Source organism: Zootoca vivipara, chromosome 5 (assembly GCF_963506605.1).
Source record: "Zootoca vivipara chromosome 5, rZooViv1.1, whole genome shotgun sequence".
Taxonomy (NCBI): Eukaryota; Metazoa; Chordata; class Lepidosauria; order Squamata; family Lacertidae; genus Zootoca; species Zootoca vivipara.
Genome location: NC_083280.1, coordinates 15,003,341 through 15,029,250, shown reverse-complemented (window position 1 = coordinate 15,029,250; position 25,910 = coordinate 15,003,341). Strand labels below are relative to the sequence as shown.

General features: G+C 44.1%; 1 protein-coding gene across 3 annotated transcripts in view; it reads right to left on the bottom strand.

The window, feature by feature from the left end:
- The window catches only part of PLD1 (phospholipase D1), a 141,048-nt gene that overhangs the window by 47,476 nt on the left and 67,662 nt on the right, over nt 1-25,910 (bottom strand). For 2 of the 3 annotated variants that reach the window (XM_035134148.2, XM_035134147.2), the window contains exons 2-11: nt 25,679-25,861; nt 21,405-21,532; nt 19,754-19,899; nt 19,012-19,120; nt 17,012-17,077; nt 10,016-10,074; nt 9,365-9,457; nt 3,660-3,812; nt 1,717-1,866; nt 424-507 (exon numbers count right to left, since the gene is read on the bottom strand). In XM_035134148.2, the coding sequence (XP_034990039.1) occupies nt 424-507; nt 1,717-1,866; nt 3,660-3,812; nt 9,365-9,457; nt 10,016-10,074; nt 17,012-17,077; nt 19,012-19,120; nt 19,754-19,899; nt 21,405-21,532; nt 25,679-25,832 (1,142 nt within the window). In that variant the 5' untranslated portion in view covers nt 25,833-25,861. Of the gene's footprint in view, nt 1-423; nt 508-1,716; nt 1,867-3,659; nt 3,813-9,364; nt 9,458-10,015; nt 10,075-17,011; nt 17,078-19,011; nt 19,121-19,753; nt 19,900-21,404; nt 21,533-22,116; nt 22,229-25,678; nt 25,862-25,910 lie in introns of those variants that run through there. The other variant, XM_035134149.2, reaches the window with a different exon arrangement.

Below are 25,910 nucleotides of genomic sequence, written 5' to 3'. Positions count from 1 at the left end.
CTGGTTGAAAAGTTACTTCTCTCTCTTCTTTTCCTTTTTGGCTGGTTCCAATTTGGTTTCCTGGCCAAGTGTCCTGAAAAGACCTTTACAGCAAAGCAACATAAAACACCCTGTCTCTGCGACGGTTGTTTCTGTTTCCAAACCATCTGGTCCTGCTGTTCAGCCTCCATGCTGAAAGGGCCCTTAACAGGGCAGCCTTAGAACATTTTAATGGAAGACGGTCAACCCGGTGCCCTCCAGATGTTTTGAACTACAACTCCCATCAGCCCCTAGCCAGCATGGTTTGTGATGCAACATGGAATCTAGCTGGATTTTTCTTAACCCCACAAACCTGGTTCCTGGGAACACTTTAGGAGGTAAATGTGCATGTTTGTGCAAGACAGACAGAGATAGAAAATCAAACCGTGCAAATGAAATACTAACCACCAATCTGTGATGAAAATCTCTTCTTTGGCAGCTTCCATGGCATTGGCGACGTCTTCAAAGTACCCTTTTGCATTCACGTACCTAAAAGCAACGGCATTAGTTTGATTTCTGTCCAACTGAGAGGAAAAGAGGGGAGGAAGGGGAATAGCAGAGATATGCCCAGCAGGCTCATAGGGTTAGCTTTTCCTGTAGTTTGGAACAAAGACAGAGGGATACAAACAGATATGAAAAGAAGAGTCATTCGGCGGCTGGGGGGAAGAGAAGCGACTTCATTCACTGCTCCTGGCAGCTGCCACCCCCCCCACCCCAAAATAGCTCCCGGTCACTGTGTGTGGTGTCTGTTGTCTGCTACACACACACACAGACTGAAGGTTAAGTAATCTCCCCCCCGCCCCGCCCAAAAATATACAGTATGAACCAAAAATTTAAAAAGAATGAACTGATTATGATTTTAATGAACGTGTTACAAAACAAATGAGTTTTAACAACAAACAAGAATATTTTGGGTCGCTAGAGGACAAAGTAGATGTGATATAGGAGTGCTCCTTTTTCTGGAAAAGAAAAGGAAAAATGATGATGATGACGACAATAATAATAATAATAATAATAATAATAATAATAATAATAATATTTATTTATTTATTTATTTATTTATGCCCCATGCATTGATAAAATTGCTAACACAAAATGGTGCAATGGGCAGCAAAAAAACAGAAAAAGAAAGAAGAATTACTTGTGCTCTGTAGTGGTGAGGACTGTCTTAAAGGAAAGTCCTGAATGTAGGGCATCCATACATATAACCACCCACTTTTTTTTATAAACATAAAATAAAAGCAGCCACAATAGATTGGGACCTGTGTATGTGTGAGCGTGTGTGTGTTAAAAAAACCTTTCCCTGCAGTTCCATTTCCCCAGTTGGAACTTTAGCTGTATAATTCCTGGATGTTTACTCCTACTGGACAAGCAGTAGCTTGAGGGGGTTATTTTGGTCGGCAATTTATTAAATCTTAATCAAGGTGTAATAGACAGTTTCATTAGGAAGGCCAATTGCCCACAAAAAGCTGAAAGGCAGAGATTCTTCGTGGTATAATTACATCACATTTGGGGGTTTGTGCACTGGAGTCCACAGAAACTAGCTTAGAGAACATCGCGGCCACCCCCTCCCCCTCCCCCTTTTTGATGGTATGGTTCCTATGTCATCAACAGGCAGAGATTCAACAGGTTTTGCACCTCACTGCATCTCACGCCGGGGAAAGCTATGAGAGCAGAGAGCAGTAAGCCACCTCTTACCACTTTGCCAAGGTGTCCTCCTGGATAGCTGCGTATGAGCCAAATCTGTGATGTTTGAGGAAGTTTGTGCCGTTTTTCTGAATGAATTCTTCTATCCCTTGGCACCACCAGAGAGCATGTCGATAGCTGTTGCACTTCAAAATCAGTGACCTAGAAGGGGGAAATAAAGCCATGCAATGAGAGGGGGGGGAATTATTTATTATTATAATTTATTTATTTTATTTCTATACTGCCCTATACCCGAAGGTCTCAGGGCGGTTCACATTAAAAGAAAAGAGAATGAAGACCAAAAAATAATAATAATCTTGATTTGGGAGGCAGTATCTCTCTGAATGGTGACCCAGGTGGCGCTGTGGGTTAAATCACAGAGTCTAGGGCTTGCTGATCAGAAGGTCAGCAGTTCGAATCCCTGCAACAGGGTGAACTCCCATTGCTCGGTCCCAGCTCCTGCCCACCTAGCAGTTCGAAAGCACATCAAAGTGCAAGTAGATAAATAGGGGGGAAGGTAAACGGCATTTCCGTGTGCTGCTCTGGTTCACCAGAAGCAGCTTTGTCATGCTGGCCACATGACCCGGAAGCTGTCTGCGGACAAACACTGGCTCCCTTGGCATATAGAGCGAGATGAGCGCCACAACCCCAGAGTCAGACACGACTGGACCTGATGGTCAGGGGCCCCTTTACCTTTACCTTTATCTCTCTGAATACTAGTTACTGAAAGTCACAAGGAAGGAGAGTGCTCCTGAACTCGGGTCCTGTTTGCAGATTTCCCATAGGTATCTGGCTGGCCACTGTGTGAATAGACTGCTGGACTATATGAGCCTTTGGCCTGATCCAGCAGGGGGTCTTCTTATGCTGACTGGGCATGCAGGTTATTGTCATTTTATTGATGATCGCTTAACAAGGTGCGTAGCTTTGTTTCGGAAGCTGGCACTATATAGAGATGGTGATCCAAAAGCAATGTCCCTAATCCATGCAGGAAGATGGATGCATGAACACAGTGGGGCCGTTTTGGACATTTCCCTCAAAATTTGCTGCCCTCTGCAGCACCAGCTGTTTTCCAAACCACTGCCTGGAGACTCTGGGGATTGAACCCAGGGCTTTCTGAATGCAAAGCAGATGCTCTGAGACTGAGCTACAGCCTTTCCCTTGTAGACTGTGCTGAGAGTCTACAACGCAGGAAGTGAGGGAATTTGTCTACAGGAGAAATTCTTCCTTGGCCCCGAATATGGCAGCTGAAGATACCGTAGCAAGGTCTTCACACTACCCTGCCCACCTTCGTTTAGCTAACATCCGTTGAGATCCTTCTCCACAAACAGCACAATGCTGAATCTGACCGTGCTATATATAGCAGCTATTAAAGTTACCAAGGAGGCCCAAAGCGCAGAGAGCAAGTGGTCATGTATCACAAGGTTATCAATATTTGACAAGTCTTCTTCAGTCAGGTGAATAATGAAGAGTGTCACGAATGGGGAGTTGAACAAATATCCCAACTATGGCTTCTCTCAGTTTTTCGTTTTCCCAGTATTAAGTTCCGTTCTCCACATCTCTACGTCAGTCTGCATTTCCCTCCCCACTCAATAGCATTTTAGTGTGAATTTTGCCTAACAAATACCCATGCAATTTTGCCTAATATAAACATTCTTGCAAAGCAATTTCTCCTAATATAATTCATTTGCATACATTACTTTAATATATATACGTGTGTGTGCTTACACTTTGATCCTAGCATATTCCCTTTCTTTTCTTTTTTTTTTTGCACACATTACGTGGGTGTGTAACTGCACCCCAATCTGGAGAAGTGTGAACTTCGGAGAATGGCTGTGTTTCAATTTGCTGTATTGTTTCAATGGTGCAAAGGAGATGCAAAGTTTGCCTTTCAATGTGAACTGAATCGAATCTCTCCCACATTCCTAACCACAAGGCATGGCGTGGAAACGTCTCACCTGGAGAGATTGTCTATTCGCAGCCCGTGTTTCGTTTCTGTCTCTTTCTTGCCAATCTTTATGCTGAACGCTTTATCTACCAGTAAGACAAAGGAAATGGCTCCACTGTCTGGTTTCATGTACAAGAGAAAAGAGTCCTTGACTACAAGCCACCTAGGAAAGAGATACAAAACAAACACACACAAAATTACATATATTCATCGGGGCTTCAACATTTAGCCCATTAATTGGTAGCTGAATCAATGAAAACCCTTTGCGATCAATTACAAAACTGTTCCTAATTAATCAGGCTTTTTTATAGGGTTAATTGTTTTTTAGTACATGTGTTTGCAAAAAAATTTTTTTTTAAAAAAATATTGTTTATACTCCGCCCATCTGGCTGGGTTTCCCCAGCCACTCAGGGTGGCTTCCAACAGAAAAATACAATACAATAATGTATTAAACATTAAAAGCCCAAGTGGCTGTGGCTCGGTGGTTGAACATCTGCTCTGCACACAGAAAGCCATGGGTAAAATCTTCGCCATCTCTAGTGTTATAGGAAACAACTGCTCCTTTTCCCTTATGGGGTATCCAAGAGCCCATATAGAGTCCTTAAGTGGGTTCCCTATCGGTAGGAGAAAATAACAGAGGCCAATCAGAGAATATTGAGAAGCAAAGCAGCTAGTAAGCCTGATCTTTCATAGAATCATAGAGTTGGAAGAGACACAAGGGCCATCCAGTCCAACCCCCTCCGCACCACAGGACCAGGGCGCCCGACATGCTTAAGACGGCCCTGACCCTATTCATACACAAATACGCCCTTAAGACAGGTAAGCAAAAGGCAATGGAGAGACTTTCCCATTTTATTCCTCCTTGCAGAGAAATATTTGAGGTCAATTTGGGAGAGTCAAAATGGCTTCAGGATTGCTCTCCTGTACTATTTAAAACATGTGGTTTACATACTTATGTGTGTGTTTGCCTTGTACATTTATGAACGTTTATTTTATATTTGGGACCTTAGAATTCTTTTAACACTAGGTAGGAGTGGGAGAAACTCCAGATTGCAATCCTGTAAATGGCCTCGGTCCAGTATACCTGAAGGAGCGTCTCCACCCCCATCGTTCTGCCCAGACACTGAGGTCCAGTACCAAGGGCCCTCATTGCGAGAAGCCAAGTTGCAGGGAACCAGGCAGAGGGCCAGAGGTAGTGGCGCCCGCCCTGTGGAACTCCCTCCCACCAGATGTCAAAGAGAAAAACATCTACCAGACTTTTAGAAGACATCTGAAAGCAGCCCTGTTTAGCCCTATCAGCGGAAGGGTGGCCAAGAGGGAACCACTCTAACCTTCTAATCTTCTGAGACCCTCCTTCGTGTGCCTCCTCCTCGATAGATCCGGAGGGTGGCAACACGAGAACGGGGCCTTCTCTGCAGTGGCTCCCCGTCTGTGGAATGCTCTCCCCAGGGAAGTTCACCTGGCACCTTCATCACACACCTTTAGGCACCAGGCAAAAGCATTCATTTTTAACCAGGCGTCTGAATGTCTGTTTGACATCCTATACCCTTTTAAATGTGGCTCTTTTCTGGAGGGGTGTTATTGGGTTGTTGTTTTTATTCTGATTATATATGCTGTGATATTTTCTGTGAACCACCCTGAGACATCTGGGTATAGGGCAGTATATAAACTCTAATAATAATAATAATAATAATAATAATAATAATAATAATAATAACCACTTCTCTTGGGAGGGAACACCACAGAAAAGGCTCTCTCTTTGTGTCACCAACTGGGCTTCTGGTGTTGATGTTGACCGAGAGAAATTCCCTCACTTGAGGTCATTAGCACCCGTGTAGGTTCATATGAGGAGATACGATAATTTCAGGTAACCTGGGCAATACCACCTTTGAAAAGCAGCTCACTCCCTGCCACCTCAGGATTCTACCACCTTGGTTTTCTCTCTCTGTGTGGACCTGGCCAGAGTGGTGCTGCCCAGGATGGTAAGCCACAATATGGAGCCTGGGCTAGTGACAAATGCAGACCTGCCACTGGTTTGCCCAACCCAGAAATAAACGAGGCTTCCAGGTTAGACTGGGATTTGTGCCTTGACAATTCCAGCCCTCACTCCCGTCCCTTTGGCTTGTGACTCCCGGCTCCCGATTCATCTCGTTGTGTGAGCACCTAAGGCCCAGCACTGCAGGGCTGTGACACACGTGCATCAGAATTCCGAATGGTTTATTTATAAAAGCATGCTTCCTTAATTCCAGTAAAGTTAATGGGAAGAGTACTGCAATGCTTTGAAAAAAGGTTTAATTGCCAAGCAACAGGCTCCGCAGCACAACAGATACCGATTTGGGTGGGGTGGGGAGAGAGATGGCAATCACTTTCTTCAACATACACATCCTAAGAAGTGTGAGAGGAGGAGCTGGTTTATAGCTAAAATCTCTTCAAAGCTATTTTTACCACCTGGGTATGGGCACACGTAACTGATGTTCTGAAACGCACATTTTGCAAAGCTTCGTTCTTGGAATGCATGCATTTACCCCAAGGGGAAGGAAATTGTGCTTAGGAACATAGGAAGGTGCTTTAGTCAGGGCCCATTGGTCCAAATAGCTCAGTGCTGTCTACATTGACTGGCAGCAGTAGTCCATTGTTTCCAGCAGAGGTCTCTCACAGCCCTGTGTGGAGAACCTGAGACATAGGAACTTAGGGAGTTGCCTTAGACTGAGTCAGATAATTGGTCCATTGACCTCACTATTGCCTACAACTGGCTGGAAGCAGCTCTCCTGGGTTTCAGACAGGGCTTTCGTCCTAGCCCTAACTGGAGATGCCAGGGAGTGGCCAACTATGGGATGCTTGTAAGCAGGACCTGAGTGCAAAGCACACATGCCAGCCCCTCTCATCCCCCCCCCTTGCATTGCTTCATTCATTTGTGTTGCCAAAGAGGACGAGGAAGCTGGGGCTTTCCCCTCAGTTGAGCGAGGGGCTCCACCCCACCTCATAGCAGACCCAAGCTGCTCACAGTAAGTGTGTTAGATAGACTAGGCCTTGGGGGATTCTGCTGTCTGCCATATCTGCAAAGGATTCGCCTCTGCCTTCCCCTTGACAGGAGTTGAGCCAGACATTGGATGCCCCATGAGGGATTGAGGTCATTTCTCTGGTGGCAAAGCTGGTTGGCGGAGACAATGACTTGAGTGTAACATAGACCCAGGACCAGAGCTCTGCATCGTGTTCTCATTGCAGACTGAATCGAGTTTTTGTGAGATGCCTCAGGACAGCCCGCTACTTCTCGGAACGGACAATGAGGCAGGGAACACAATGCACTTTTGCTGAGTTGGCACACTCAAGGTTGTCTCACATCTGCCTTTGGCGCATAACGAAAGACTTTTTTTTAAGGAGGAAGAGGGAAAACAGGCTTAAGAGAATTTTGTTGTTAAGCAAGGAAGAGGCAGGTTGAGTCTTTTGACACTACAATGCTGAGCAGGGTTCAGTGAGATTCACTCCTTAGACAGTTTGCTTAGATTGCAACCCGAGAGGGTGAAAATGGCAAGAGGCACAATTAATATGCTGTTGTAAGGGGGAGAAAGTACAGAGAACCTCCCCCTTGCATCAGAAGTAGCTCCTCCCCAAGCAGTGATGGAAGCGAGGGCTCTGAGGAGGCTAGTCAGGAAGTGGAGAGAGAGGGCCAGAGCTCCAGCAGCATGGGAGAGCCCCGGCTACACAGGAGGGAGGAAAGAGAGGGGGAGAAGGGAGAAAAGGAAAGCATGGAGCATAGACCCTTTCCTCCGGTTCCGGAATTACACAGGAGAAAGAGAGGGAGGAGTTTCACTGTCCCGAGACTCCTATTTTGGAGTAGATCACGTGGGGGGGGGGCAGTGCCGGATTCTGCATCAGAATGAGCAGACATGTTTTACACACCTGTCTCACTGTAAATAGACTGCACTAATAAAAACTGTTTAAAGACAAGCATGCAGAGCATCGTTACTCTAGAGTAGTCGCAAGAACCTCTGACAACTGTGTTGAGGGAAAAGGGAAGACAGGCTGATAGCATCAGACTGAATCTAGGACGGGAAAATATCTTAAAGCCAGCCAAATCAAGGGTACTGCTACTATTGGGTTGGATCCAGATTTAATCAGATATAGGGTAGACTCACTGAAATGAACAAGACTAAGTCTGAATGCAACTACATACATTTGTCTAAAAAGCACTCAAAGGCTACTAAGGCAGCACTCTTTGGAAGAATTAATTACCCGAAATAACTTTCAAATAAGTAGGCATAGGATTGTTCTGTTCAGCACTGAATATTCATACTTAAAGTCCCCACCCCCACACACATTAGAAACACAAAGTGCTGAAAGTTAAAAGTATGACAATTCAACTGGATGCGTAAGACATAAGCCTGCCTATAAAATAGTTTGTTTAGACAGGAGTGTTTTCTGAGCAGGTCCCAAAAACCTGCAAAATTTGAATCTTGGGAGCATTAGCAACAGTATTCAAATTGATCTTAATTCAACAGGTGATCTCGGTGTGCAGCCAAGAGCTGACTCAGACAGACCTTTTATCGACTCAATCCAGTAACTACTAATGCATCTTCTCTCAAATCAAACTCCACCTCCTTGCTCTTTAAAAGACAGCCCCAGCTTTCAACCATCCTAATAGACAGGCACGGAAGACTGTATCTTCTAGAAGCTGAATTCTATCCTAAAGCAATTTATCTGATTGCTAGAATATGTACTCAATTTTAACCAGGGTATAGCAAAAAGGATTGTTTACTTGGGAAAGTGTGGCCCAATTCTGGTTGCTGCAGCTCAAAAAGAATGGGGAAAGGTTCAGAAAAGGGCAACCAAAATAACCAAGGCATTGGATCAACTCCCCTATGTTTACGTTACAGGTTACATTTGGGGCTTTTAGTTTAGAAAACCGGAGGTGTGTAAGTTTATGTGTGGCGTTGACAAAGCAGACAGAGGAAAGATTTTCTGCCTCTGTCATAATGCTAGAACTATGGAACTCACTCCCACAAGAAGTAGTGATGGCCACCAATTTAGAAGATTAGACAAAACCATGGAATATAAGACTATCAGTGGCTGCTGGTGATATCTTACGTCCTACATTGGAGGCAGTATTCTCCGTATACCTGTTGTTGGGAATCACAATTGTGCTGTTTCACTCAGATCCTTCTGGATGCTAAACTAGGTGTGAGATCATGGATTAGATGTAGCACCTGCAGGTAATTTTTTTCCTTAAGCAATTCTTTTTGCTGTCATCGGCTTGCTTTGCATGTAAATCCTAAGCAAAACTATGGCTTAGCGTAAATGAGCAAACATGCCGGTGCACGTTTGGAAAATTGAGGCCACTTCACTCCTGCTGACATGGGAATGATGAAGACATTGTTGGGCTTCACATTATATGGCTTGCATCTCAATCTGGGCTCATGGTTTGTCTCACCGTTCATGGTTTGTTTAGGGGAGACAAGACAAACCACAAGGCTAGATTTGGATGTATTGCTAAGCCAAGCCATGGTTTAGCTCCTGGTGTCATGGTGGCAGTGAGACCAGGGGAGGAGTGAAGTAGCTACAATTTTCAAAATGTGCCCAACATGTTTTTTCATTCATGTTAAACCATAGTTAGGCTCCGCATTATACGCAACTGGAGCCCAAAGGTTTGGCATAAGGCTGGAAAAATACTCCCCACCCCACTGTACAAACCTGAAAAGTCAATTTTTATAAAAGTACCTCTTTGACCACCGGTAGCACAGCTGTCCTTGCCCACAGCAATTCAAACCAGGTATTCTATGTCCTCCAGACCTTTTCATAATCATGCCCTCTCTGAAAGCAAAGAGCAGAGAGAGAAAACATTGCTTTAGCAAGCACTTGGAAGAAGCAATAGTTTGCAACCTGTTGCAAAGAGACGTCTATACGCAAAACCTGTCTTCACCACTACTGAAGTCTTTTAAGCCAGATTACAGTCATGCAAGGAGACTTTGATGCAATCCCATTTTACATACCATAAATTATTTCCAATAAGGGATGTCATTTTCTAACAATTTCCATAAAGGGCTTGCCTTTAATGTATTCCTGTTTGTTCAGGTGAACAGCTCCTAGTTGAAGGGCCCCTCCAGACTGGGGTTTGTTTGCATTTTTACATGTGTATTATGCAACATGTCCCTGATACAACAGTAGTATTGGGCTGCCCGCATATCATTTCGATTGATCAGCTGTTCTTCAGTGCTTCCCCAACGTTACCGCATGCTTGCTGTCTGGAGCGGGGGCAGCACATGCGCCCCGAAACTTTTGCAGGCACAGTCTTGAGAAAGAAGCCTCCACTTTGTCTATGGGCAAAGCGCAGGATATATGTTTTAGAAGCAAGGAAACAACGAAACTTACATGCCCTTTGGTCCAAGATCATGGATAAATGACAGCTGACTTACACCAAGGAATTCCAGCTGAAAATACAAAAAGGATACCTATTATCTGAATGCAAAAGTCCAGAAAGTAGTTGAAGGTCTGGGGCACTTGGGGGGGTACAGGGCCCACGCACAAAGGTGGCTGTTTCCTTACTACCACCACCCTGTGAGTTTGTGATGGGGACAAGAGGTGTGTATGCGGCGTTGCCTTTGAACCCATCCTTATCCTACCTCAGACTAACAATGGCCTAACTAACATCTGGATTTGGCTCACGAATCCAAGCACCATTCCATCCTGAACTGGAGATTCCAATGCAGGCAGTGCCAACCGCGTCTTCTGTGGCAGAAATGAATGCATGCCAGGTCAGAACATTGATCTAATATTATCTACCCCAGGCATCCCCAAACTGCGGCCCTCCAGATGTTTTGGCCTACAACTCCCATGATCCCTAGCTAACAGGACCAGTGGTCCGGGATGATGGGAATTGTAGTCCAAAACATCTGGAGGGCCGAAGTTTGGGGGTGCCTGATCTACCCTGACTGGCCCTGGCTGTCCAGAGTCTCAGGCAGAGGGTCTTTCCCTTTTAACTAGAGGTGACAAGGATTGAACCTGGCATCTTCTAAATGCAAAGAGCTACCACTGAGCTATAGTTCCTCCCCACAAGGTATGTACAATATACTGTCGCTGCACGGATCTCTGGACAGTGCGTGCGTGGCATTTTTGTATACATGAATTCTTGCGTTTGGCGAAAGTCTTATATAACGAAAGTTAAAGTGCATTAGCTCTTAAAAACAAACAAACAGGGTTAATCTTTTTCCATAATCTGAGGTTAGTGGTCATTTTAATAATGCACTGGGTGCCCAGATCTCAGTACTAGGATAGAAGAAGGGTGGGTGTAATGATGCTGGTTGCTTTCTCACGAGTAAGATGCTCCAAACTCTGTGCTTGGTTTTTACAGAGTTTTATTATATACATATGTACAAGACAGAGCATCAGTATCCATGACTGTTCTAGTCTGATTCAGAATGTGGAAGCACCACCCCCCTGTTGGGACTTCCTCCAACAGAACGCCCTTGGCACCTTGAATCTCCTCCTCTACTCCCTCCTCTTCCCCCCCTTCGCTGTTGGGGAGATGGGGCTGGTGGAGCAGCCTCTCCACCAGAGCTGCTTAGCTGAGTGGCTGGTGCTGTCTCCTCTGAAGCCTCCCCCTCTTGAGCGCTGTGGTCTGACCCCTCCAGCCTTCCCTCTGGAAACCTGGCACTCTCAGCATCCACAAGGGTCTGGACCGCTATCTGAGCCCCAGCACCACCCTCCAAAGGATGCTGTGAGACGCTAGCATCCCAGGTTCTGGCTTCATCAGAGAGCCCTTGTCCCGACTTCCTGGACTCTCCACTGACCCCTGGTGGTCCCATGACAGTGGGTTGGTATCGGGAAGTTGAAACCACAAGATTTTTTTCTCTCACAGCAGTGATTGAGAAAGTAAGGTAAAGGTAAAGGGACCCCTGACCATTAGGTCCAGTCGTGACCGACTCTGGGGTTGCGCGCTCATCTCGCATTATTGGCCGAGGGAGCCAGCGTATAGCTTCCTGGTCATGTGGCCAGCATGACAAAGCCACTTCTGGCGAAACAGAGCAGCACATGGAAACGCCGTTTACCTTCCCGCTGTAGCGGTTCCTATTTATCTACTTGCATTTTGACGTGCTTTCGAACTGCTAGGTTGGCAGGAGCTGGGACCAAGCAACGGGAGCTCACCCCGTCACAGGGATTCGAACCGCCGACCTTCTGATCAGCAAGCCCTAGGCTCAGCGGTTTAACCACAGCGCCACCCGGGTCCCTGATTGAGAAAGTAACTTGTGCTAAAAGTCATCAGTATTGTCATCATTTAAATCTTGCATTTTATCTTTAGCACATTACTTTGCTCATTTTTTAAAACGAAAAAGATGTATGCATGTGTGATTTTTTTTTTTAATGGCTGCCATCGGGGATTGGGGAGAATTTTGATTCAGCTCACCCTGAAAAATGAATCTAATTCAGATTTGTCAAAACAATATGCAAATTGAAACACAGCCATCCTTTAAAACTGGCACGTCTCTGAATTTTCCAATACAGTTCTCCAGCTAAGTAATGTGTATAAAAATGCACATACAAGGATAAAATGTGCCTTAAAATGCATATATATTAGTACAATAGCTAATGAAAAAGCATTCTATTAGGGAAAATTACTTGGCAATAATAATAATAATAATAATAATAATAATAATAATAATAATAATAATAATTTTTTATTTATACCCCGCCCATCTGGCTGGGCCTCCCCAGCCACCCTGGGCGGCTTCCAACAGAAAAATAAAACACAGTAATCTATTAAACATTAAAAGCCTCCCTGAACAGGGCTGCCTTCAGATGTCTTCTAAAAGTCTGGTAGTTGTTTTCCTCTTTGACATCTGTTGGGAGGGCGTTCCACAGGGCAGGTGCCACCACCGAGAAGGCCCTCTGCCTAGTTCCCTGCAACTTGGCTTCTCGCAATGAGGGAACTGCCAGAAGGCCCTCGGTGCTGGACCTCAGTGTCCGGGCAGAATGTATATTATGTATATTATGCAAAATTGCATTAAACCATTTTTCAGAGAAGTGTGCACTAAAATGCAGAAGAATTTTCATGATTTATTTATTTTGAATTGCAAACCAGTGTGGAAATATGGAGGATTGAAGCTAAGATTTCAAAAATGAGAATCAGGGAGAATCAGACGGATTCACTCATCCCTAACTGCCATAGGCATTTATTTCAAAGTAAGGCTCTGCTTCTGCAGATTTTCAGGTCACTCAGATTCTGAATGTTACCCAAGCGATCATTAAGAGCAACACAAAATGCCTTTAAAACCTGCAGGTTTCCATCACCAAGAAATGCCATATAGAGAGGATAGCTTCATCCTCTGTGTCTGTGCTTGAAATTTGACCCACTCCCAGCTGTCCTCAGAAAGGCTCAATAACCCACTTAGGTTTCTGAATGATCTGTGGCAGGAATAGCCTAGCTATGGAGCAGAGGAATGTGAAGGATTTGGTATCAATGCCTATTGTTGCATCAAAAGAAGAACATCGAGGAGAGATCGACTGAAGGGAACAGTGGGAATGCAATGCAAGCGGCAAAGTGACAGCTGTTAAGTGCAGATAAACCCAATGGACCTTTTGTGCCCGTCGACTGCACAATTCAGATTCTTAAAAGCCAAAACTGAAGGAAAACTTGATGCGATGTGGCACCAGCAGCAGGCCTCGTTTTCTGGCAGCTATTTCTTTCATGTTCCATTTAGGTGGGAAACAAATATGGTACCTCTTGTTAGCACCTATGGTATATTTTTGAAAGCTGCTTATTTGTCTGCTACCTCTTAAGACAGGCATCCCCAAACTGCGGCCCTCCAGATGTTTTGGCCTACAACTCCCATGATCCATAGCTAGCAGGACCAGTGGTCGGGGAAGATGGGAACTGTAGTCCAAAACCTCTGGAGGGCTGAAGTTTGGGGATGGCTGTCTTAAGGTGTCTAAACCAAATTCTGCATGATGGTTCCCGAGACCAAGAAACACATTTTGGATCTGTGCTTAGATACAGTTGGGTGCCATTTTGAATCAATATAGTGGGCTGACCCTTACAAAACTGCACTGATTCTTTCGGTTTCTCATAATTCCTGAGCGATGCAGGGTATGAGGCTGCTATCAGAACCCAAAGAACCACTCCTCTAGTTCTAGGAAGCTTCTGTTTTGTTTTCAGCTTCTATTTTGAAAGCATTAGGAACTGCCTGCCATGGCACACACAGTAAGCCACTTTTGAAACCATGGAGAATTTGCCCCTCCCGCCAGTTCATCTGGTCCAACCCCTTACGATGTAGGAATCTTTTTTCCAACATGGGGCTTGAACCCACAAACCTGAGATTAAGAGTCTGAGCTATCCCAAGATGAAACTAAATCTAATATCACAGTAGAAACAAGGAACGTTCTCTCTCTCTCTCTCTCTCTCTGTGTGTGTGTGTGTTGTGTGTCTTTCTGCAAGTGAGTGATGGCAGGAGAGAACCTGTGTCTCACGAGTCAAAACATAAAGAGGCTCTGGCATGAAACGACCTCCTTTACGTATTTTAATTCATCTCTGCTACCAGGACTAGCCTTCATTTAAGATGCGTTAGAGAAATACTCCCCACACAATGCACGGCCCTTGGAAAACATTGCCAGATCTAAAGAGGGAGGTGTGGCTGTCTCTTTGTGGCAGCACACACAAGAGCAGAATTTTAGACAAAGCATTATGTACTTTAAGCTTCTCCAATGACTCAGCATTTATGGGTGCCAAGTTGGCATAACATTGCTTCTAAGAGCAGAAGGCAATTACAGTGGTACCTCTACTTACGAATAACTCTACTTACGAATGGAGCTCTGTCCACCATCTTGGATGTGGTTTAGATAGGATTTTTTCTACTTACGAATTTTTAGATAGGGTTGCATCGACTTACGAATTTTTTTCTCCCAATGCATTCCCATGGGATTCGACTTACAATTTTTTTCGACTTACAAATGTTCGGAATGCATTAAATTCGTAAGTAGAGGTACCACTGTATCTTCTTCTTCTTTTTTCTTTGGCGATCACTCGTAGTCGAGTAAGATTGTCTTCCATAAACACGGTTTTAACAATGAGTCCGTGACTGTGGAGGCCAATTCTGGATCCACATGTCCTTCCACAGTGGGGACATTGGTTTCCAGGCGGGAGTTGATCATGGTGTCGATTTGCCAAGCGTGCCTTCCTATTAGCATGCTTCTCCCTTGCGTCCTGAGATTGAGTTACTTCAAAGCCCATAACACCTTTGGTAAAGGCTGTTCTCCAGCTTGAGTGCTCGCAGGCCAGTGTCTCCCAGTTGTCAGTGTTTAAAATACATTTTTTTAGATTTGCCTTGAGAGAATCTTTAAACCTCTTTTGTTGACCACTAGCATTACGCTTTCCATTTTTAAGTTCGGAATAGAGTAGTTGCTTTGGAAGACGATCATCAGGCATCTGCACCACATGGCCAGTCCATACTGCAGACTTGTTGCCATAACTCTGCTAGGAATATAAGAGCTCCACTGGATCAGGCCAAGGGTCCATCTACTCCTGCAATTGCTTTAAAACTATTTATTTATTTCATTTGATTTATGAATCACTTCCTATGAAACCTCTCAAAGGGATTTCAGTTGCCAGGCAGATGCTTCTGGGAAGATCACTAGCATAGAATGTAAACAACCATTTGCCATGTAGGGGTGAGGAGATCTGTCAATCTTGGTTTCTCTCAATTTCTCCAATCTTCAGCCCAGTCCTCTTCACATTTCTACATCTGTCTGTGATTTTTTTAAAAGCCCTCATGAAGATTAATCAGCATTTTAGTGCTAATTTCTCTTAATATGCACATTTTGTATGCAATTTGGTGGAATCGTGATTTAGTCTGCCAAGCTAAGACCTACTCTCAGAGAGCAGTTATCAGGAAAAATAAGGAAGGTCTCTTACTTGCCTTGAAAACAGAGAACTTTAAGAGGTAGGAAGCTGCCTCTTATCAAGGCTGGCTAAGTGCAGATGTTTATGCTCAACCATAGTTAGGGAAAACAAACTATGGTTAAGTTTATGCTTGCACAGGGTCTAAAATCTGTCCCGCTCCAAGTATCCTGTGCAACATGGAAAGAGATCCTGGTGTGCGCCCCTAGAAGTGCACTTGGATGACTTGTATAACCGCAATCTTTAGTAAATGAATCAGATATATTAATCAGTTAGGCATGTTCTGATTCTCAACAACAACAAAAAAGAAGTCTTTGATTTATCCGGAAGCACACTTTAAAAAAAACACTTACTTGTGTTGCTTATGTTTAATCTTAATATTTACAAAAATCTGTAGACAGCAAGAGGTATTCTCCTCTTGTAAGACATATTCTCTTTTCATTTCACACAGAAGGGAATACAGTGGTACATTGGTTCTCAGACACCTTGGTACTCAAACAACTTGGAACCCAAACACTGCAAATCCGGAACTAAGTGTTCTGGTTTGCAAATGTTTTTCGGAAGACGAATGTGCTTTGTTTTGAGTGCCACGTTTCCATTTTGAGTACCACACTTCCGTTTTGAGTGTTACACTGAGGTCTATCTGTTTTTGCTATTTATTTTGCATTTTTGTTTTTGCGGCTCTTTTTTGATTCATTTTTGTGACTGTGTGGAACCCAGTTCAGCTACTGACTGATTGCGTGACCACAGTACATTGTTTACTGCTTTCATTTTATGGATCAATGGTCCCGTTAGATAGTAAAATTCATGTTAAATCGCTGTTTTAGGGGTTGTTTTTAAAAGTTTGGAAAGGATTAATCCATTTTGCATTACTTTCTATGGGAAAACGCGCCTTGGTTTTGGAACACTTTGGTTTTGGAACGGAGTTCTGAAATGGATTAAGTTTGAGAACCAAGGTACCACTGTACCTCTTCTGTGATGGCTCCTAGAGCAACCTATACATCAGGTGGATGCAGAGAATGAGGTCCTGTTCAGATGTTGTGGACTATAACTCCCATGACCCCAGCCATGGGATCATGGGAGTTGTAGTCAGCAACTTCTGGAGGGCACCATATTAGCTACTATAGCTCTGCCTTCTATGCATCTTCTGTAACCAAAAGCAATATACGATTTCTATTGATATGAAAAATTTATGCAGATTGAAACCAATTAAAAATAAATTAAATACACTGAAACCGATACAACTAACTGGCTAAGACTTCTTCTTCTTCTTCTTTTAACCAAGCTGCTTTTAACCCCAGGCTGCTTGTGCAATTGCTGTGTGACCCTGGAAGAACTTTTGTAAACAGCTTTGAGTTGCTGTTGTTGTTTTTCTACAATCAAGCAGTATACAAACATTGTGAAATAAATAATAAAATAAAATAAACTTAGCAAACAAAAGCAAAGGGAAGAGGCGCGTGTCACGGTTCATCGCTTACCGTTCCGTGGTAGTTTCTGTACAATGGCATTTTCAGGAGGTTTGTTAAGTAATCTTCCAGTTGTTTCTGCAAGGCAAAACGCAAAATACTCTATTGCATCTCATTTCTTACTCGGGTTATCGTTGCTTTTCAGAATCAGAAAAGTCCAAGCAGTACAAACAAACAAGCCTCCATTTGAACTAGCAACCTGAACCTAGCTGTTGCTCTCTGTCATGAGAAAAGGGGGGGGGGGCAGGAGTGGAAGAAGGAAATGGAAAGGAATGATTAATAGCAGGTGCCCAAAGAATGAAGGGGAAAGAGAAAGAGATCCCAGGTGCCAGGGCAAGTGTTACGTGGAAGGACTAGAAACTTGACATGTGCAGAAAAGTAAAAGGAAGACAGCGCAGAGAATTGCAGTTGTCATGTATGGATTATCACTCGCTCCACTCCTTCCACACCTAACCCGCCTGACTGCATTTATTCACGGTGAACACAATGGATGCAAAACAAGAAGCATGTTCGAAGTGTTGTGCACAAGACTACGGGCAGGTTCGCACCTGAAATGTTCGCCTTTTCACAAATCCTCCACTGCTAGCAACAGTTTGCTGGCAGAGAAAAAATGTAGGTGGGCGATGCTTGCGTCTAACCCATATTTGTCATGCTTCCTCCTGGATGTGTCTCTTTCTGCCTGTTCGACTACAAGAGCATCGGCAGCCAGAGCGATCTGAACTTAACTGGGGTCTGGGAGAATCAGGGCAGAGGAGCCAACATGGCATCCAAAGCCCAGCCAACTCATGCTGGCCAGAGCAGAAAGTGGGGCAATGGCTTCCTTTCCCTTTTCTCCTTGCTAGCACCCCCCTCGCATCCAAAGCCACCAGTGCCCTATCTGTGCCCTGATGGCAGAATTGCTAGGAGGTACTTGGGGCCTCCACGCATTGGGGCACCCCATCCCCAGCAACACTCCTCTTGGCTGCTGGAGGCTGGCAGAGAAGAACTTACGGTACTTACACACACACACACACACACACACACACACACACACACACACCAGCCATTGACTTGGGGAGTTACCACTGCACATCTGTTGTCATTGCAAAATCCCATTCTGTTGTCCAAGGCGCCACTCCGGTCAAGCTAGGGGTGGTCAGCTGTTAATATCAATAAGTTTAAGTCGATATCAATAGGCCAGGCAGGGGTGGTGCACATTTATGATCTTGAAGGCCACATTCCCACATGCCAGTGGCTGACTGGGTAGGACAATGAATGCAAATTGTACCCGTGTGCTGCAAGCTGGCTTCTACACAAACTGTCACAGCGCTGTCAGGCAAGGAAGGAACTAAGTCTTTATTGTCAAAAAGCACACTTGCACGTTAGGAAAAGGCATGTCCACCAGTCCTACAACTGTCAGTTTCTCCTAGGTGTGCACCCAATGAGGCAGCTGCCACAACAGAGAGGCTTCAGCTTATGTATCCCCCCCCCTCCAAGCTGTGCACAGTTAGGCGAAGACTACGCCTGCAGGTAACCTTCCGTTCCTCCCTCTTCACCCCTCTTCTGGTCCTGGGAGACAGTGGAGCAGGAGAGACTGGGACAGGAGGAGGAGGTGTGGAAGCCAGCCTGACCTATCTCTCCCTCCTCCTGCACCTGGTTCTTCCCTCTCCAATCCTGCAGCTTCTCCTGCCTCTGACTCTCTTCTCCTGGCTGCAACGGCTCCCCCAGGTCATGGATCCCTTCTTCAAAGTCAGTCTCCAACCCACTTTCTCCCGGTGCCCAGTCATCAGTATCCAGCCAGTTCCTGACATAAACTCACACTCCCCTCTCTGTCTTTCATCCAGACCAAGCAAGAAACATCATCAGAGTTCAAGGGCAAATTCCAGCCAGGCAGAAACAATTGAGTTGTGAAGCAGAGGCACAGAGGGTACGTGGCCTGGGGAGAGGGGGTGTGGTTCAGGGAGAGTCCCCAAGGCCTGAGAGAAGGGCTTGGAATAGGGTTGAAGACTACCTACAAGAGGAAGGAGGCTTACCCTTCTGCTGGACAGGTGTTCTTCTCTGGCCATATTGTCAGAGGTGCGCGGTAGGTTTGGCATTTGCCTTGCCTCTCCCCTTTTGATGGTCTGCCTTCGGACCGTGTGTCTGAAAAATACAGCGACCGGGTTGTCTGGGGGCATTTTTTGCCAAATCTTTTTTATTGGTTTTCAAATTTTTACAATGATCATGTATTCTGCCCCCCCCCCCATGCAGGAGAACAGAATCTCACATGTTAAGGTAAACAGGCCACATTGAAAGCATTCTTATACCACTTTTGCAGTCACAGAGAATCCTGGGAGCTGCAGTTTGTTAAGGCTGCAGAACCCACAGAGCTACAATTCCCAGCTTCATTAGCAAATTACAGCTGTTCTGCTGTGTTATGGAATTGTGGCTTTTCTGTAAGTATACCAGCATGCCGTGCTAAATTTCATTCACGCCGGTGTGTGTGGTGTGACACAACAAAGAACGTCACTGGGCGATGTCACTACACAGTCATCCTTTCCACACATGTGTACTTCGGTTCCCCCAGATTTGTCACTTTTTACTCCCGTGATTTTTAGGGCTGCAAACAGGTTTTTCCCCCCTGGAATCAAATAACACAGAAATGAGCGCTAAACGTTCAAGGTATTCCATTCGTTTTCTGGAAATGGATTTTATGTCCTGTGGAACCTAAAATACCATGAGGAAATTCCACCACAAGCAAATCATGGCCTAGAAAGGCCTTTGTGCGGTTGTTACCTTCTTGTAGGGATGGGGATCCGAATGAAAGCTTTGTACCGAAGCAGTTCCCTGTGAAACTCTTGGAAGTGCTTGAATTTCCTCTTCACCTGCCATGTAAATTCCCCGTGTGTCAACTCAATGGTGTAAACATGTAGACTCGGCACCTTCAGGAAGGAACAAAAGTGTTTAATGGTGCTAACCCCATTGCATCCTAAAACAAATCGGTTTTGTACAGCCTTCCTGTAGTCCAGATAAGATGGGTGCACTGTTAGTGGGCCATTCCCTAGACCAGATGGATGGGAGATTGCTTGCTCTTGATGGGGTTACACTCCCTCTGAAGGAGTGGGTATGTAGCTTGGGCGTACTTCTGAACCCTTTGCTGTTGCTTGAGGCTCAGGTGGCCTTGATGGCACAGAGTGACTTCCATCAGCTTCGGCTAGTGGCCCAGCTGTGCCCCTTGTTTGGACAGGGACAGCCTAACTTCTGTCATCTATGCTCTAGTAACCTTTAGGAAGGCCAGACTCAAGAGTTGACCTTCGAACTGGGAGACCTTGGGTGGCATCCAACGAATGACTTCTGTCAGTGCAAGGATTTCCCCTTGTGCAACAGAACTTCCTCCCCCTTCTCCTTCGTGCAGCTTGTCCCCTCCCCAAATCTGCTCCAGAGGGTTGGGGGGGGGGGACTCCAAAAACAGATTAGGGGGTACATTAGGGGGAGTGGGGGGTTCTTCCATTGCACAAGTGGAAATCCTTGTACTGCTGGGACTCTTTGGCTGGATACTGTCAAATCTTATCTTTACCATTTCTGTAGGACCTGTAAGTTAGCAAGACGAGGAAAAGCCTCTACCTGAGACATTTGAGAGCTTCTTTGAGAGCACACTGAAGGATCAATTCTTTGCAAGTTCAGAATGGACATTATGTGGCCCTTGCAAAAGTGTCACTTCGACAAGTCTTCATTACATTTGGAGACGCTTGAACAATTGCATTATTATTATTATGTTTTACTCAGCAAAGTTTCACCATGTCAAAATGAGAGAATCTTTGCCTTAAAAAGCTTTCGGGTCCCATAATGCAAATTCCAATTAGTAGTTAGCATGTTCATCAGTTTCTTTAGATGGACCACATCCTATTGTTTTAGAATAGCAGTTTTCTATGGATCAAGTTTAAAGGCTGTTATGTATAAAACATGCAGGTTGGAATTCAACAATGAGCTGCTAAGGAGATTGCTTAATCCAGACATAGGCAAACTTCGGCCCTCCAGATGTTTTGGCCTACAACTTCCATGATCCCTAGCTAACAGGACCAGTGATCAGGGATGATGGGAATTGTAGTCCAAAACATCTGGAGGGCCGAAGGTTGCCTATGCCTGGTTTAATCAGTGCAAACATTTCTGCCTCCCAGGTGGAACAAGCTCCCCTCTTCTCACTCCCTGCCCTGTTCCGGGGGGGGGGGGGTTCTCCCGACCCCCTGAGCAGAATTTGGGAGGGTGTGGGGGTATGCAAGAGGAGGAGAAGTTCTGTTGAGTTGGCTTCCACTACTGCAATGACTTAGTTGAATTCAGTCCTTAGTTTACCATTTTATTTTCATGCAACTTTCCATCCCACTCTCCACCTCAAAAAGCAAAGCACTTAGCAACAGAAACATGGCTGCACTAGCCAATAAGATCTGACCTTTGTGGTTGAGGTACAGCGTTCCACTTCCAAAACTCGCACTCGGATTGGACACCCAGTTAGGTAGGGCTGTGCATGAGCCTCTTTAAATCCTTTAGTGTTGTAAATGGCAGAGAACGGGATGCCCACTGCAAATGATGAAATGGCAGTTTTGGTTCTTTAAAGCACAGCTTGGAACATAGCAGGCAAAAGTTTAATATCGAAAGCTGCTAAATAAGAGACATTGCAGCACATAACGGATTTTCCCTCCAACCAAGTAGGAATGCATGTTTCTGTCATTTTCTGTTAAATCTCAGTTTCTCACCTTTTCACTCTTAAATTAAATTGTTTAATTTAATTTAATTTAATTTAATAATCCACCCTGGGATCTCAGAGAGAGCGACAGGTAATAAATTTAACAACAACAACAACAACATCACCATATTTCTACATCAGCTTGTGATTATTATTATTATTTTTAAAAAGGTTGTCATGAAAACCAGTCAGGTGTATTTCTCTATCCTGCCCCCACCCAAAAAAAAACACACCCATCTCTAGTCCTTAACTGGATATGCCAGAGGTTGAATCTGGGTTTTGAAAGCATTTACTCAACACCTGAATTTGCTCTCTCTCTCTCTCTCTCTCTCTCTCTCTCTCTCTCTCTCTCTCTCTCTCTCTCTCTTTCTCTCTCTGTTTAAAAGTGGGGCAAATCATTACACATATCACGACTCACATTCCATAATAATCCTTGTGATTGGGGCAGCTTCAGAAATCTGGTCGTAAAGTTTAGTGTTTACCAGGGAGACTCGGAACAAGAGCGTCAGGTGACAACCTACATAATTAAACTGTAGAAAAAAACAGCTAAAATCCACAAAATCTATTTTTTAAAAAACCAAGGAGTTCTATGTGCCAAGGAATTTGTCCTATCATATGCCGGGTGTCCTACATTTCCTTACAATAAATACAGATTTTAATCTGAAGAGCCACAGAAAACCTGAAGTTATCCCTTAATTCACACATCCCAATTCATTCTAATTCACGGGTGAAGATTTAGCAGCAACTGAGATACTGAGATGCCACTGGGATAGCTCAGTCAGTAGAGCGCGAGACTTAATCTCATGGTTGTGGGTACGAGCCCCACGTTGGACAACAGATTTCTGCATTGCAGGGGGTTGGACTAGATGACCCTCATGGTCCCTTCCAACTCTACAATTCTATGAAAAGTATGATAAAGACTATGGTGCCTGTTAAAGAAAATATGCTTCACAGTATTTACTGCTGCGCAGCGATGCAGATGAATTTTAAACTAAACTCTACTTGTCAAACAAGTGGGGGCACAGCCTGCTTGGTGGAGCAGTTCGTTTTATTTACTGTGCTGGGTTTGCCAATTTGCTCCCGCCATAAATTCTACGCAAGTCTCTTGGAAACCAGCAGAAACTAGGAAGCCAGAAAAACAAATGACATTTCATCAACCTCCGAGCTATTTGTTTGCAGTTAATTCATTTAGGCAACTGAAAGATTGGAAAGTGATGAAAGAAATGGGAATATTATAATTTAAGTAGCAAACACAGAGGAGACAGGCAGCTTGGCAGAGGAACAAGCTTCCATTGTGTGCAAAGAAGAATGAAAAGCTCCCTGCTCAAATTATTATTTAGCTGTATGTGTGCTAGCTTCTTATAAAAGCACAAAGCTACGTGTTCTATTTTTCATGTGCAACAGCAGAAATTGGGATAAACATACATGGCGATTCAGGCCATAATATTGTCATTATATTTATTTATATCCCGCCCTTTCCCCCAGACCAGGACACAAGGTATCTTGCACAAATAAAACCATGCAAAATATAATAGTTTAAAGGTAATTAAATTCTAATAGAATTAAAACAATATTAAAAATGAATATATTAAACAAATCCAGAGCACTGTCCCATGCTTTGGACTGTTGTTGTTGTTTTATTATTATTATTTATACCCCGCCCATCTGGCTGGGTTTTCCCCGCCACTCTAGGCGGCTTCCAACAATTACCAAAATACATTAATAATAATAATAATAATAATTTTTATTTGTACCCCGCCCTTCCCAGTCAAGACCGGGCTCAGGGCGGCTAACAACAAATAATATCAACACAAGTATAAAAGAAACAATTCAGTTAAAACGCAGATTAATACAATGTTAAAATTCAATTTTTAAATTAAAAATCTACGAATAAGATAAAACCATTATGAAATAAAACCTTAGGGGAGGGTAACCGTGGGGTCAGACTGCGTCAGTCCGAAGGCCAAACGGAACAGCTCTGTCTTGCAGGCCCCACGAAAAGACGACAAATCCCGCAGGGCCCTAGTCTCCTGGGACAGAGCGTTCCACCAGGTTGGGGCCAGTACTGAGAAGGCCCTGGCCCTGGTCGAGGCCAGCCTAACCACCTTGTGACTCGGGATCGCCAATATGTTATTATTTGTGGACCTTAATGTCCTCTGTGGGTCATACCGGGAGAGACGGTCCCGTAGGTAATTAAAATATCACAGATTTAAAACTTCCCTAAACAGGGCTGCCTCTAGATGTTTTCTAAATGTCAGGTAGTTGTTTATCTCCCTGACCTCCGATGGAAGGGCGTTCCACAGGGCAGGAGCCACTACCGAGAAGGCTGGGGGAGAAATTATTATTATTATTATTATTATTATTATTATTATTATTATTATTATTATTAGCAGGGAGAGAAATGCATGCAAAGATGTGATTTGCATGCAGCTGAGCAGATAGGTAATTTTAAACCCTGAATTTTAATGGTCTTAACCGCTCTAGGTACTATTTAGATACTATCTGAGCAGGGATTAAGGCAGCCCAGCTGCATTGGGGGGGGGGGCTGTTCAACTCCCTCTGCTGAGTGGAGCCCTGAACTTGGGCCCCTAAGTCAAACACAGACAACATCACATGCATCTAAAGGCCTCTCTGGATCCCAGCCAGCATTTTATAGAAGTAAATAAAGTTATGCACAGAAAGCAGTTAGGGAAAAGTTTATCTTCCTCTCTCATAACGCTAGATCGGGTCCTCCCTAACAAGAGGGCATGTGTTGCAGTGCGACCTGGCAATCAGACCCTGTGTTGTGGGTGGGTGGGCACATTTGGATGGCCACAACACCCTATTGGGGGTCCCTCGATCTTGGTTTTAACAATGGAAATTGTGGAAAGAAGGAATGAAATTTACAGCATGTGATGCTTTGAAAGAAAATGTGATGGAAATGATGCACAGATGGTATATTACACCAGTGAAATTAGCTAAAATGTATAAAGCATGTATTAAATGTTGGAAATGCAAGGAAAAAGAGGGAACCTTTTATCATCTGTGGCGGGAATGTAAAAATGTTTAAAGCTTCTGGGAAATGATATATAATGAGATGAAAAAGATGTTGAAATATACATTTATTAAAAAACCCAGAAGCATTTTTACTTAGTATTATTGGTGAGGACATTAGTAGACAAGATAGCAAATTGTTTTTATACGCAATCATGGCAGCAAGAGTATTATTGGCACAGAAATGGAAGCAAGAAGAATTACTGACGAAAGAAGAATGGCGGATGAAATTAATAGACTATGCAGAATTAGACAAAATGACAGGAAGAATTCAAAACAGGCAGGATCAGAGGTTTCTAGAAGATTGGAGTAAATATACAAACTATTTGAATATCAATTGTAAACAATTGAATATGTTAGTAGGACTGCAAGAAGTTTTGTAAGGAGGATTATATGAAATATTGCACATAAAACTTATGAAAAGGACTAGTCGTTATGGAAGTCAAAGTAATAGTGAAAAATGAAATGCAGGGCTAAGTGAGAAGATTAAAAATCACTAGACGTAGTTGATGGAAGTCCAAAAAATGTTGTATAAGATAAGATGTTATGTGGAGTTTGGAAAATATATGTGTAAAAAATCGTGTGTGTGTGTGTGCGTGTGTGTGTGTCTGTCTGTCTGTCTGAAACCCTGGACAGCCACTGCTGGTCCGTGTTAACAATACTGAGTTAGATAGACCTAGATAGTCTGTCTTGGGATAAGGCAAATTCCTACATTCAAAAGATACGCAGCTCCTTGAAGACTTCCCTTGTGACTGTGAAAGCTCTCATTCAGCCTGTTTCCCTTTTGAGATCTTCCCAAGCACCACTCACAATTTGATTCTCCCTGTCCTACTGTCGTGAGGACTAGCAAACTGAACTTTTTAAAAAAAGAACCCAGAGATTCCAAAGCAGACCAATTCTGCAGAAGAAGAAGGCCCTTATTCCACATCTTTGCACCACTGACTCACCAGGTGCTTTGGGGTCATTCAGCACGTCCGCATCCACCTCCTCCCCTTCGAAGTGGAGCTCCCTCGTGTCCAGGCTTTCAATGATGTTGGTCATGTCGTTGGCTATTTTCCTCAAGGCTGAGGTGTTCAATTTCCTTTCATTGCTGACAGACATCTTAAAGGCTCACACTCACCCAGGGGGGGCTGTTTGAGAGAAGAAAACGAAGGATTTCCATTACTGTTATTACCTGAA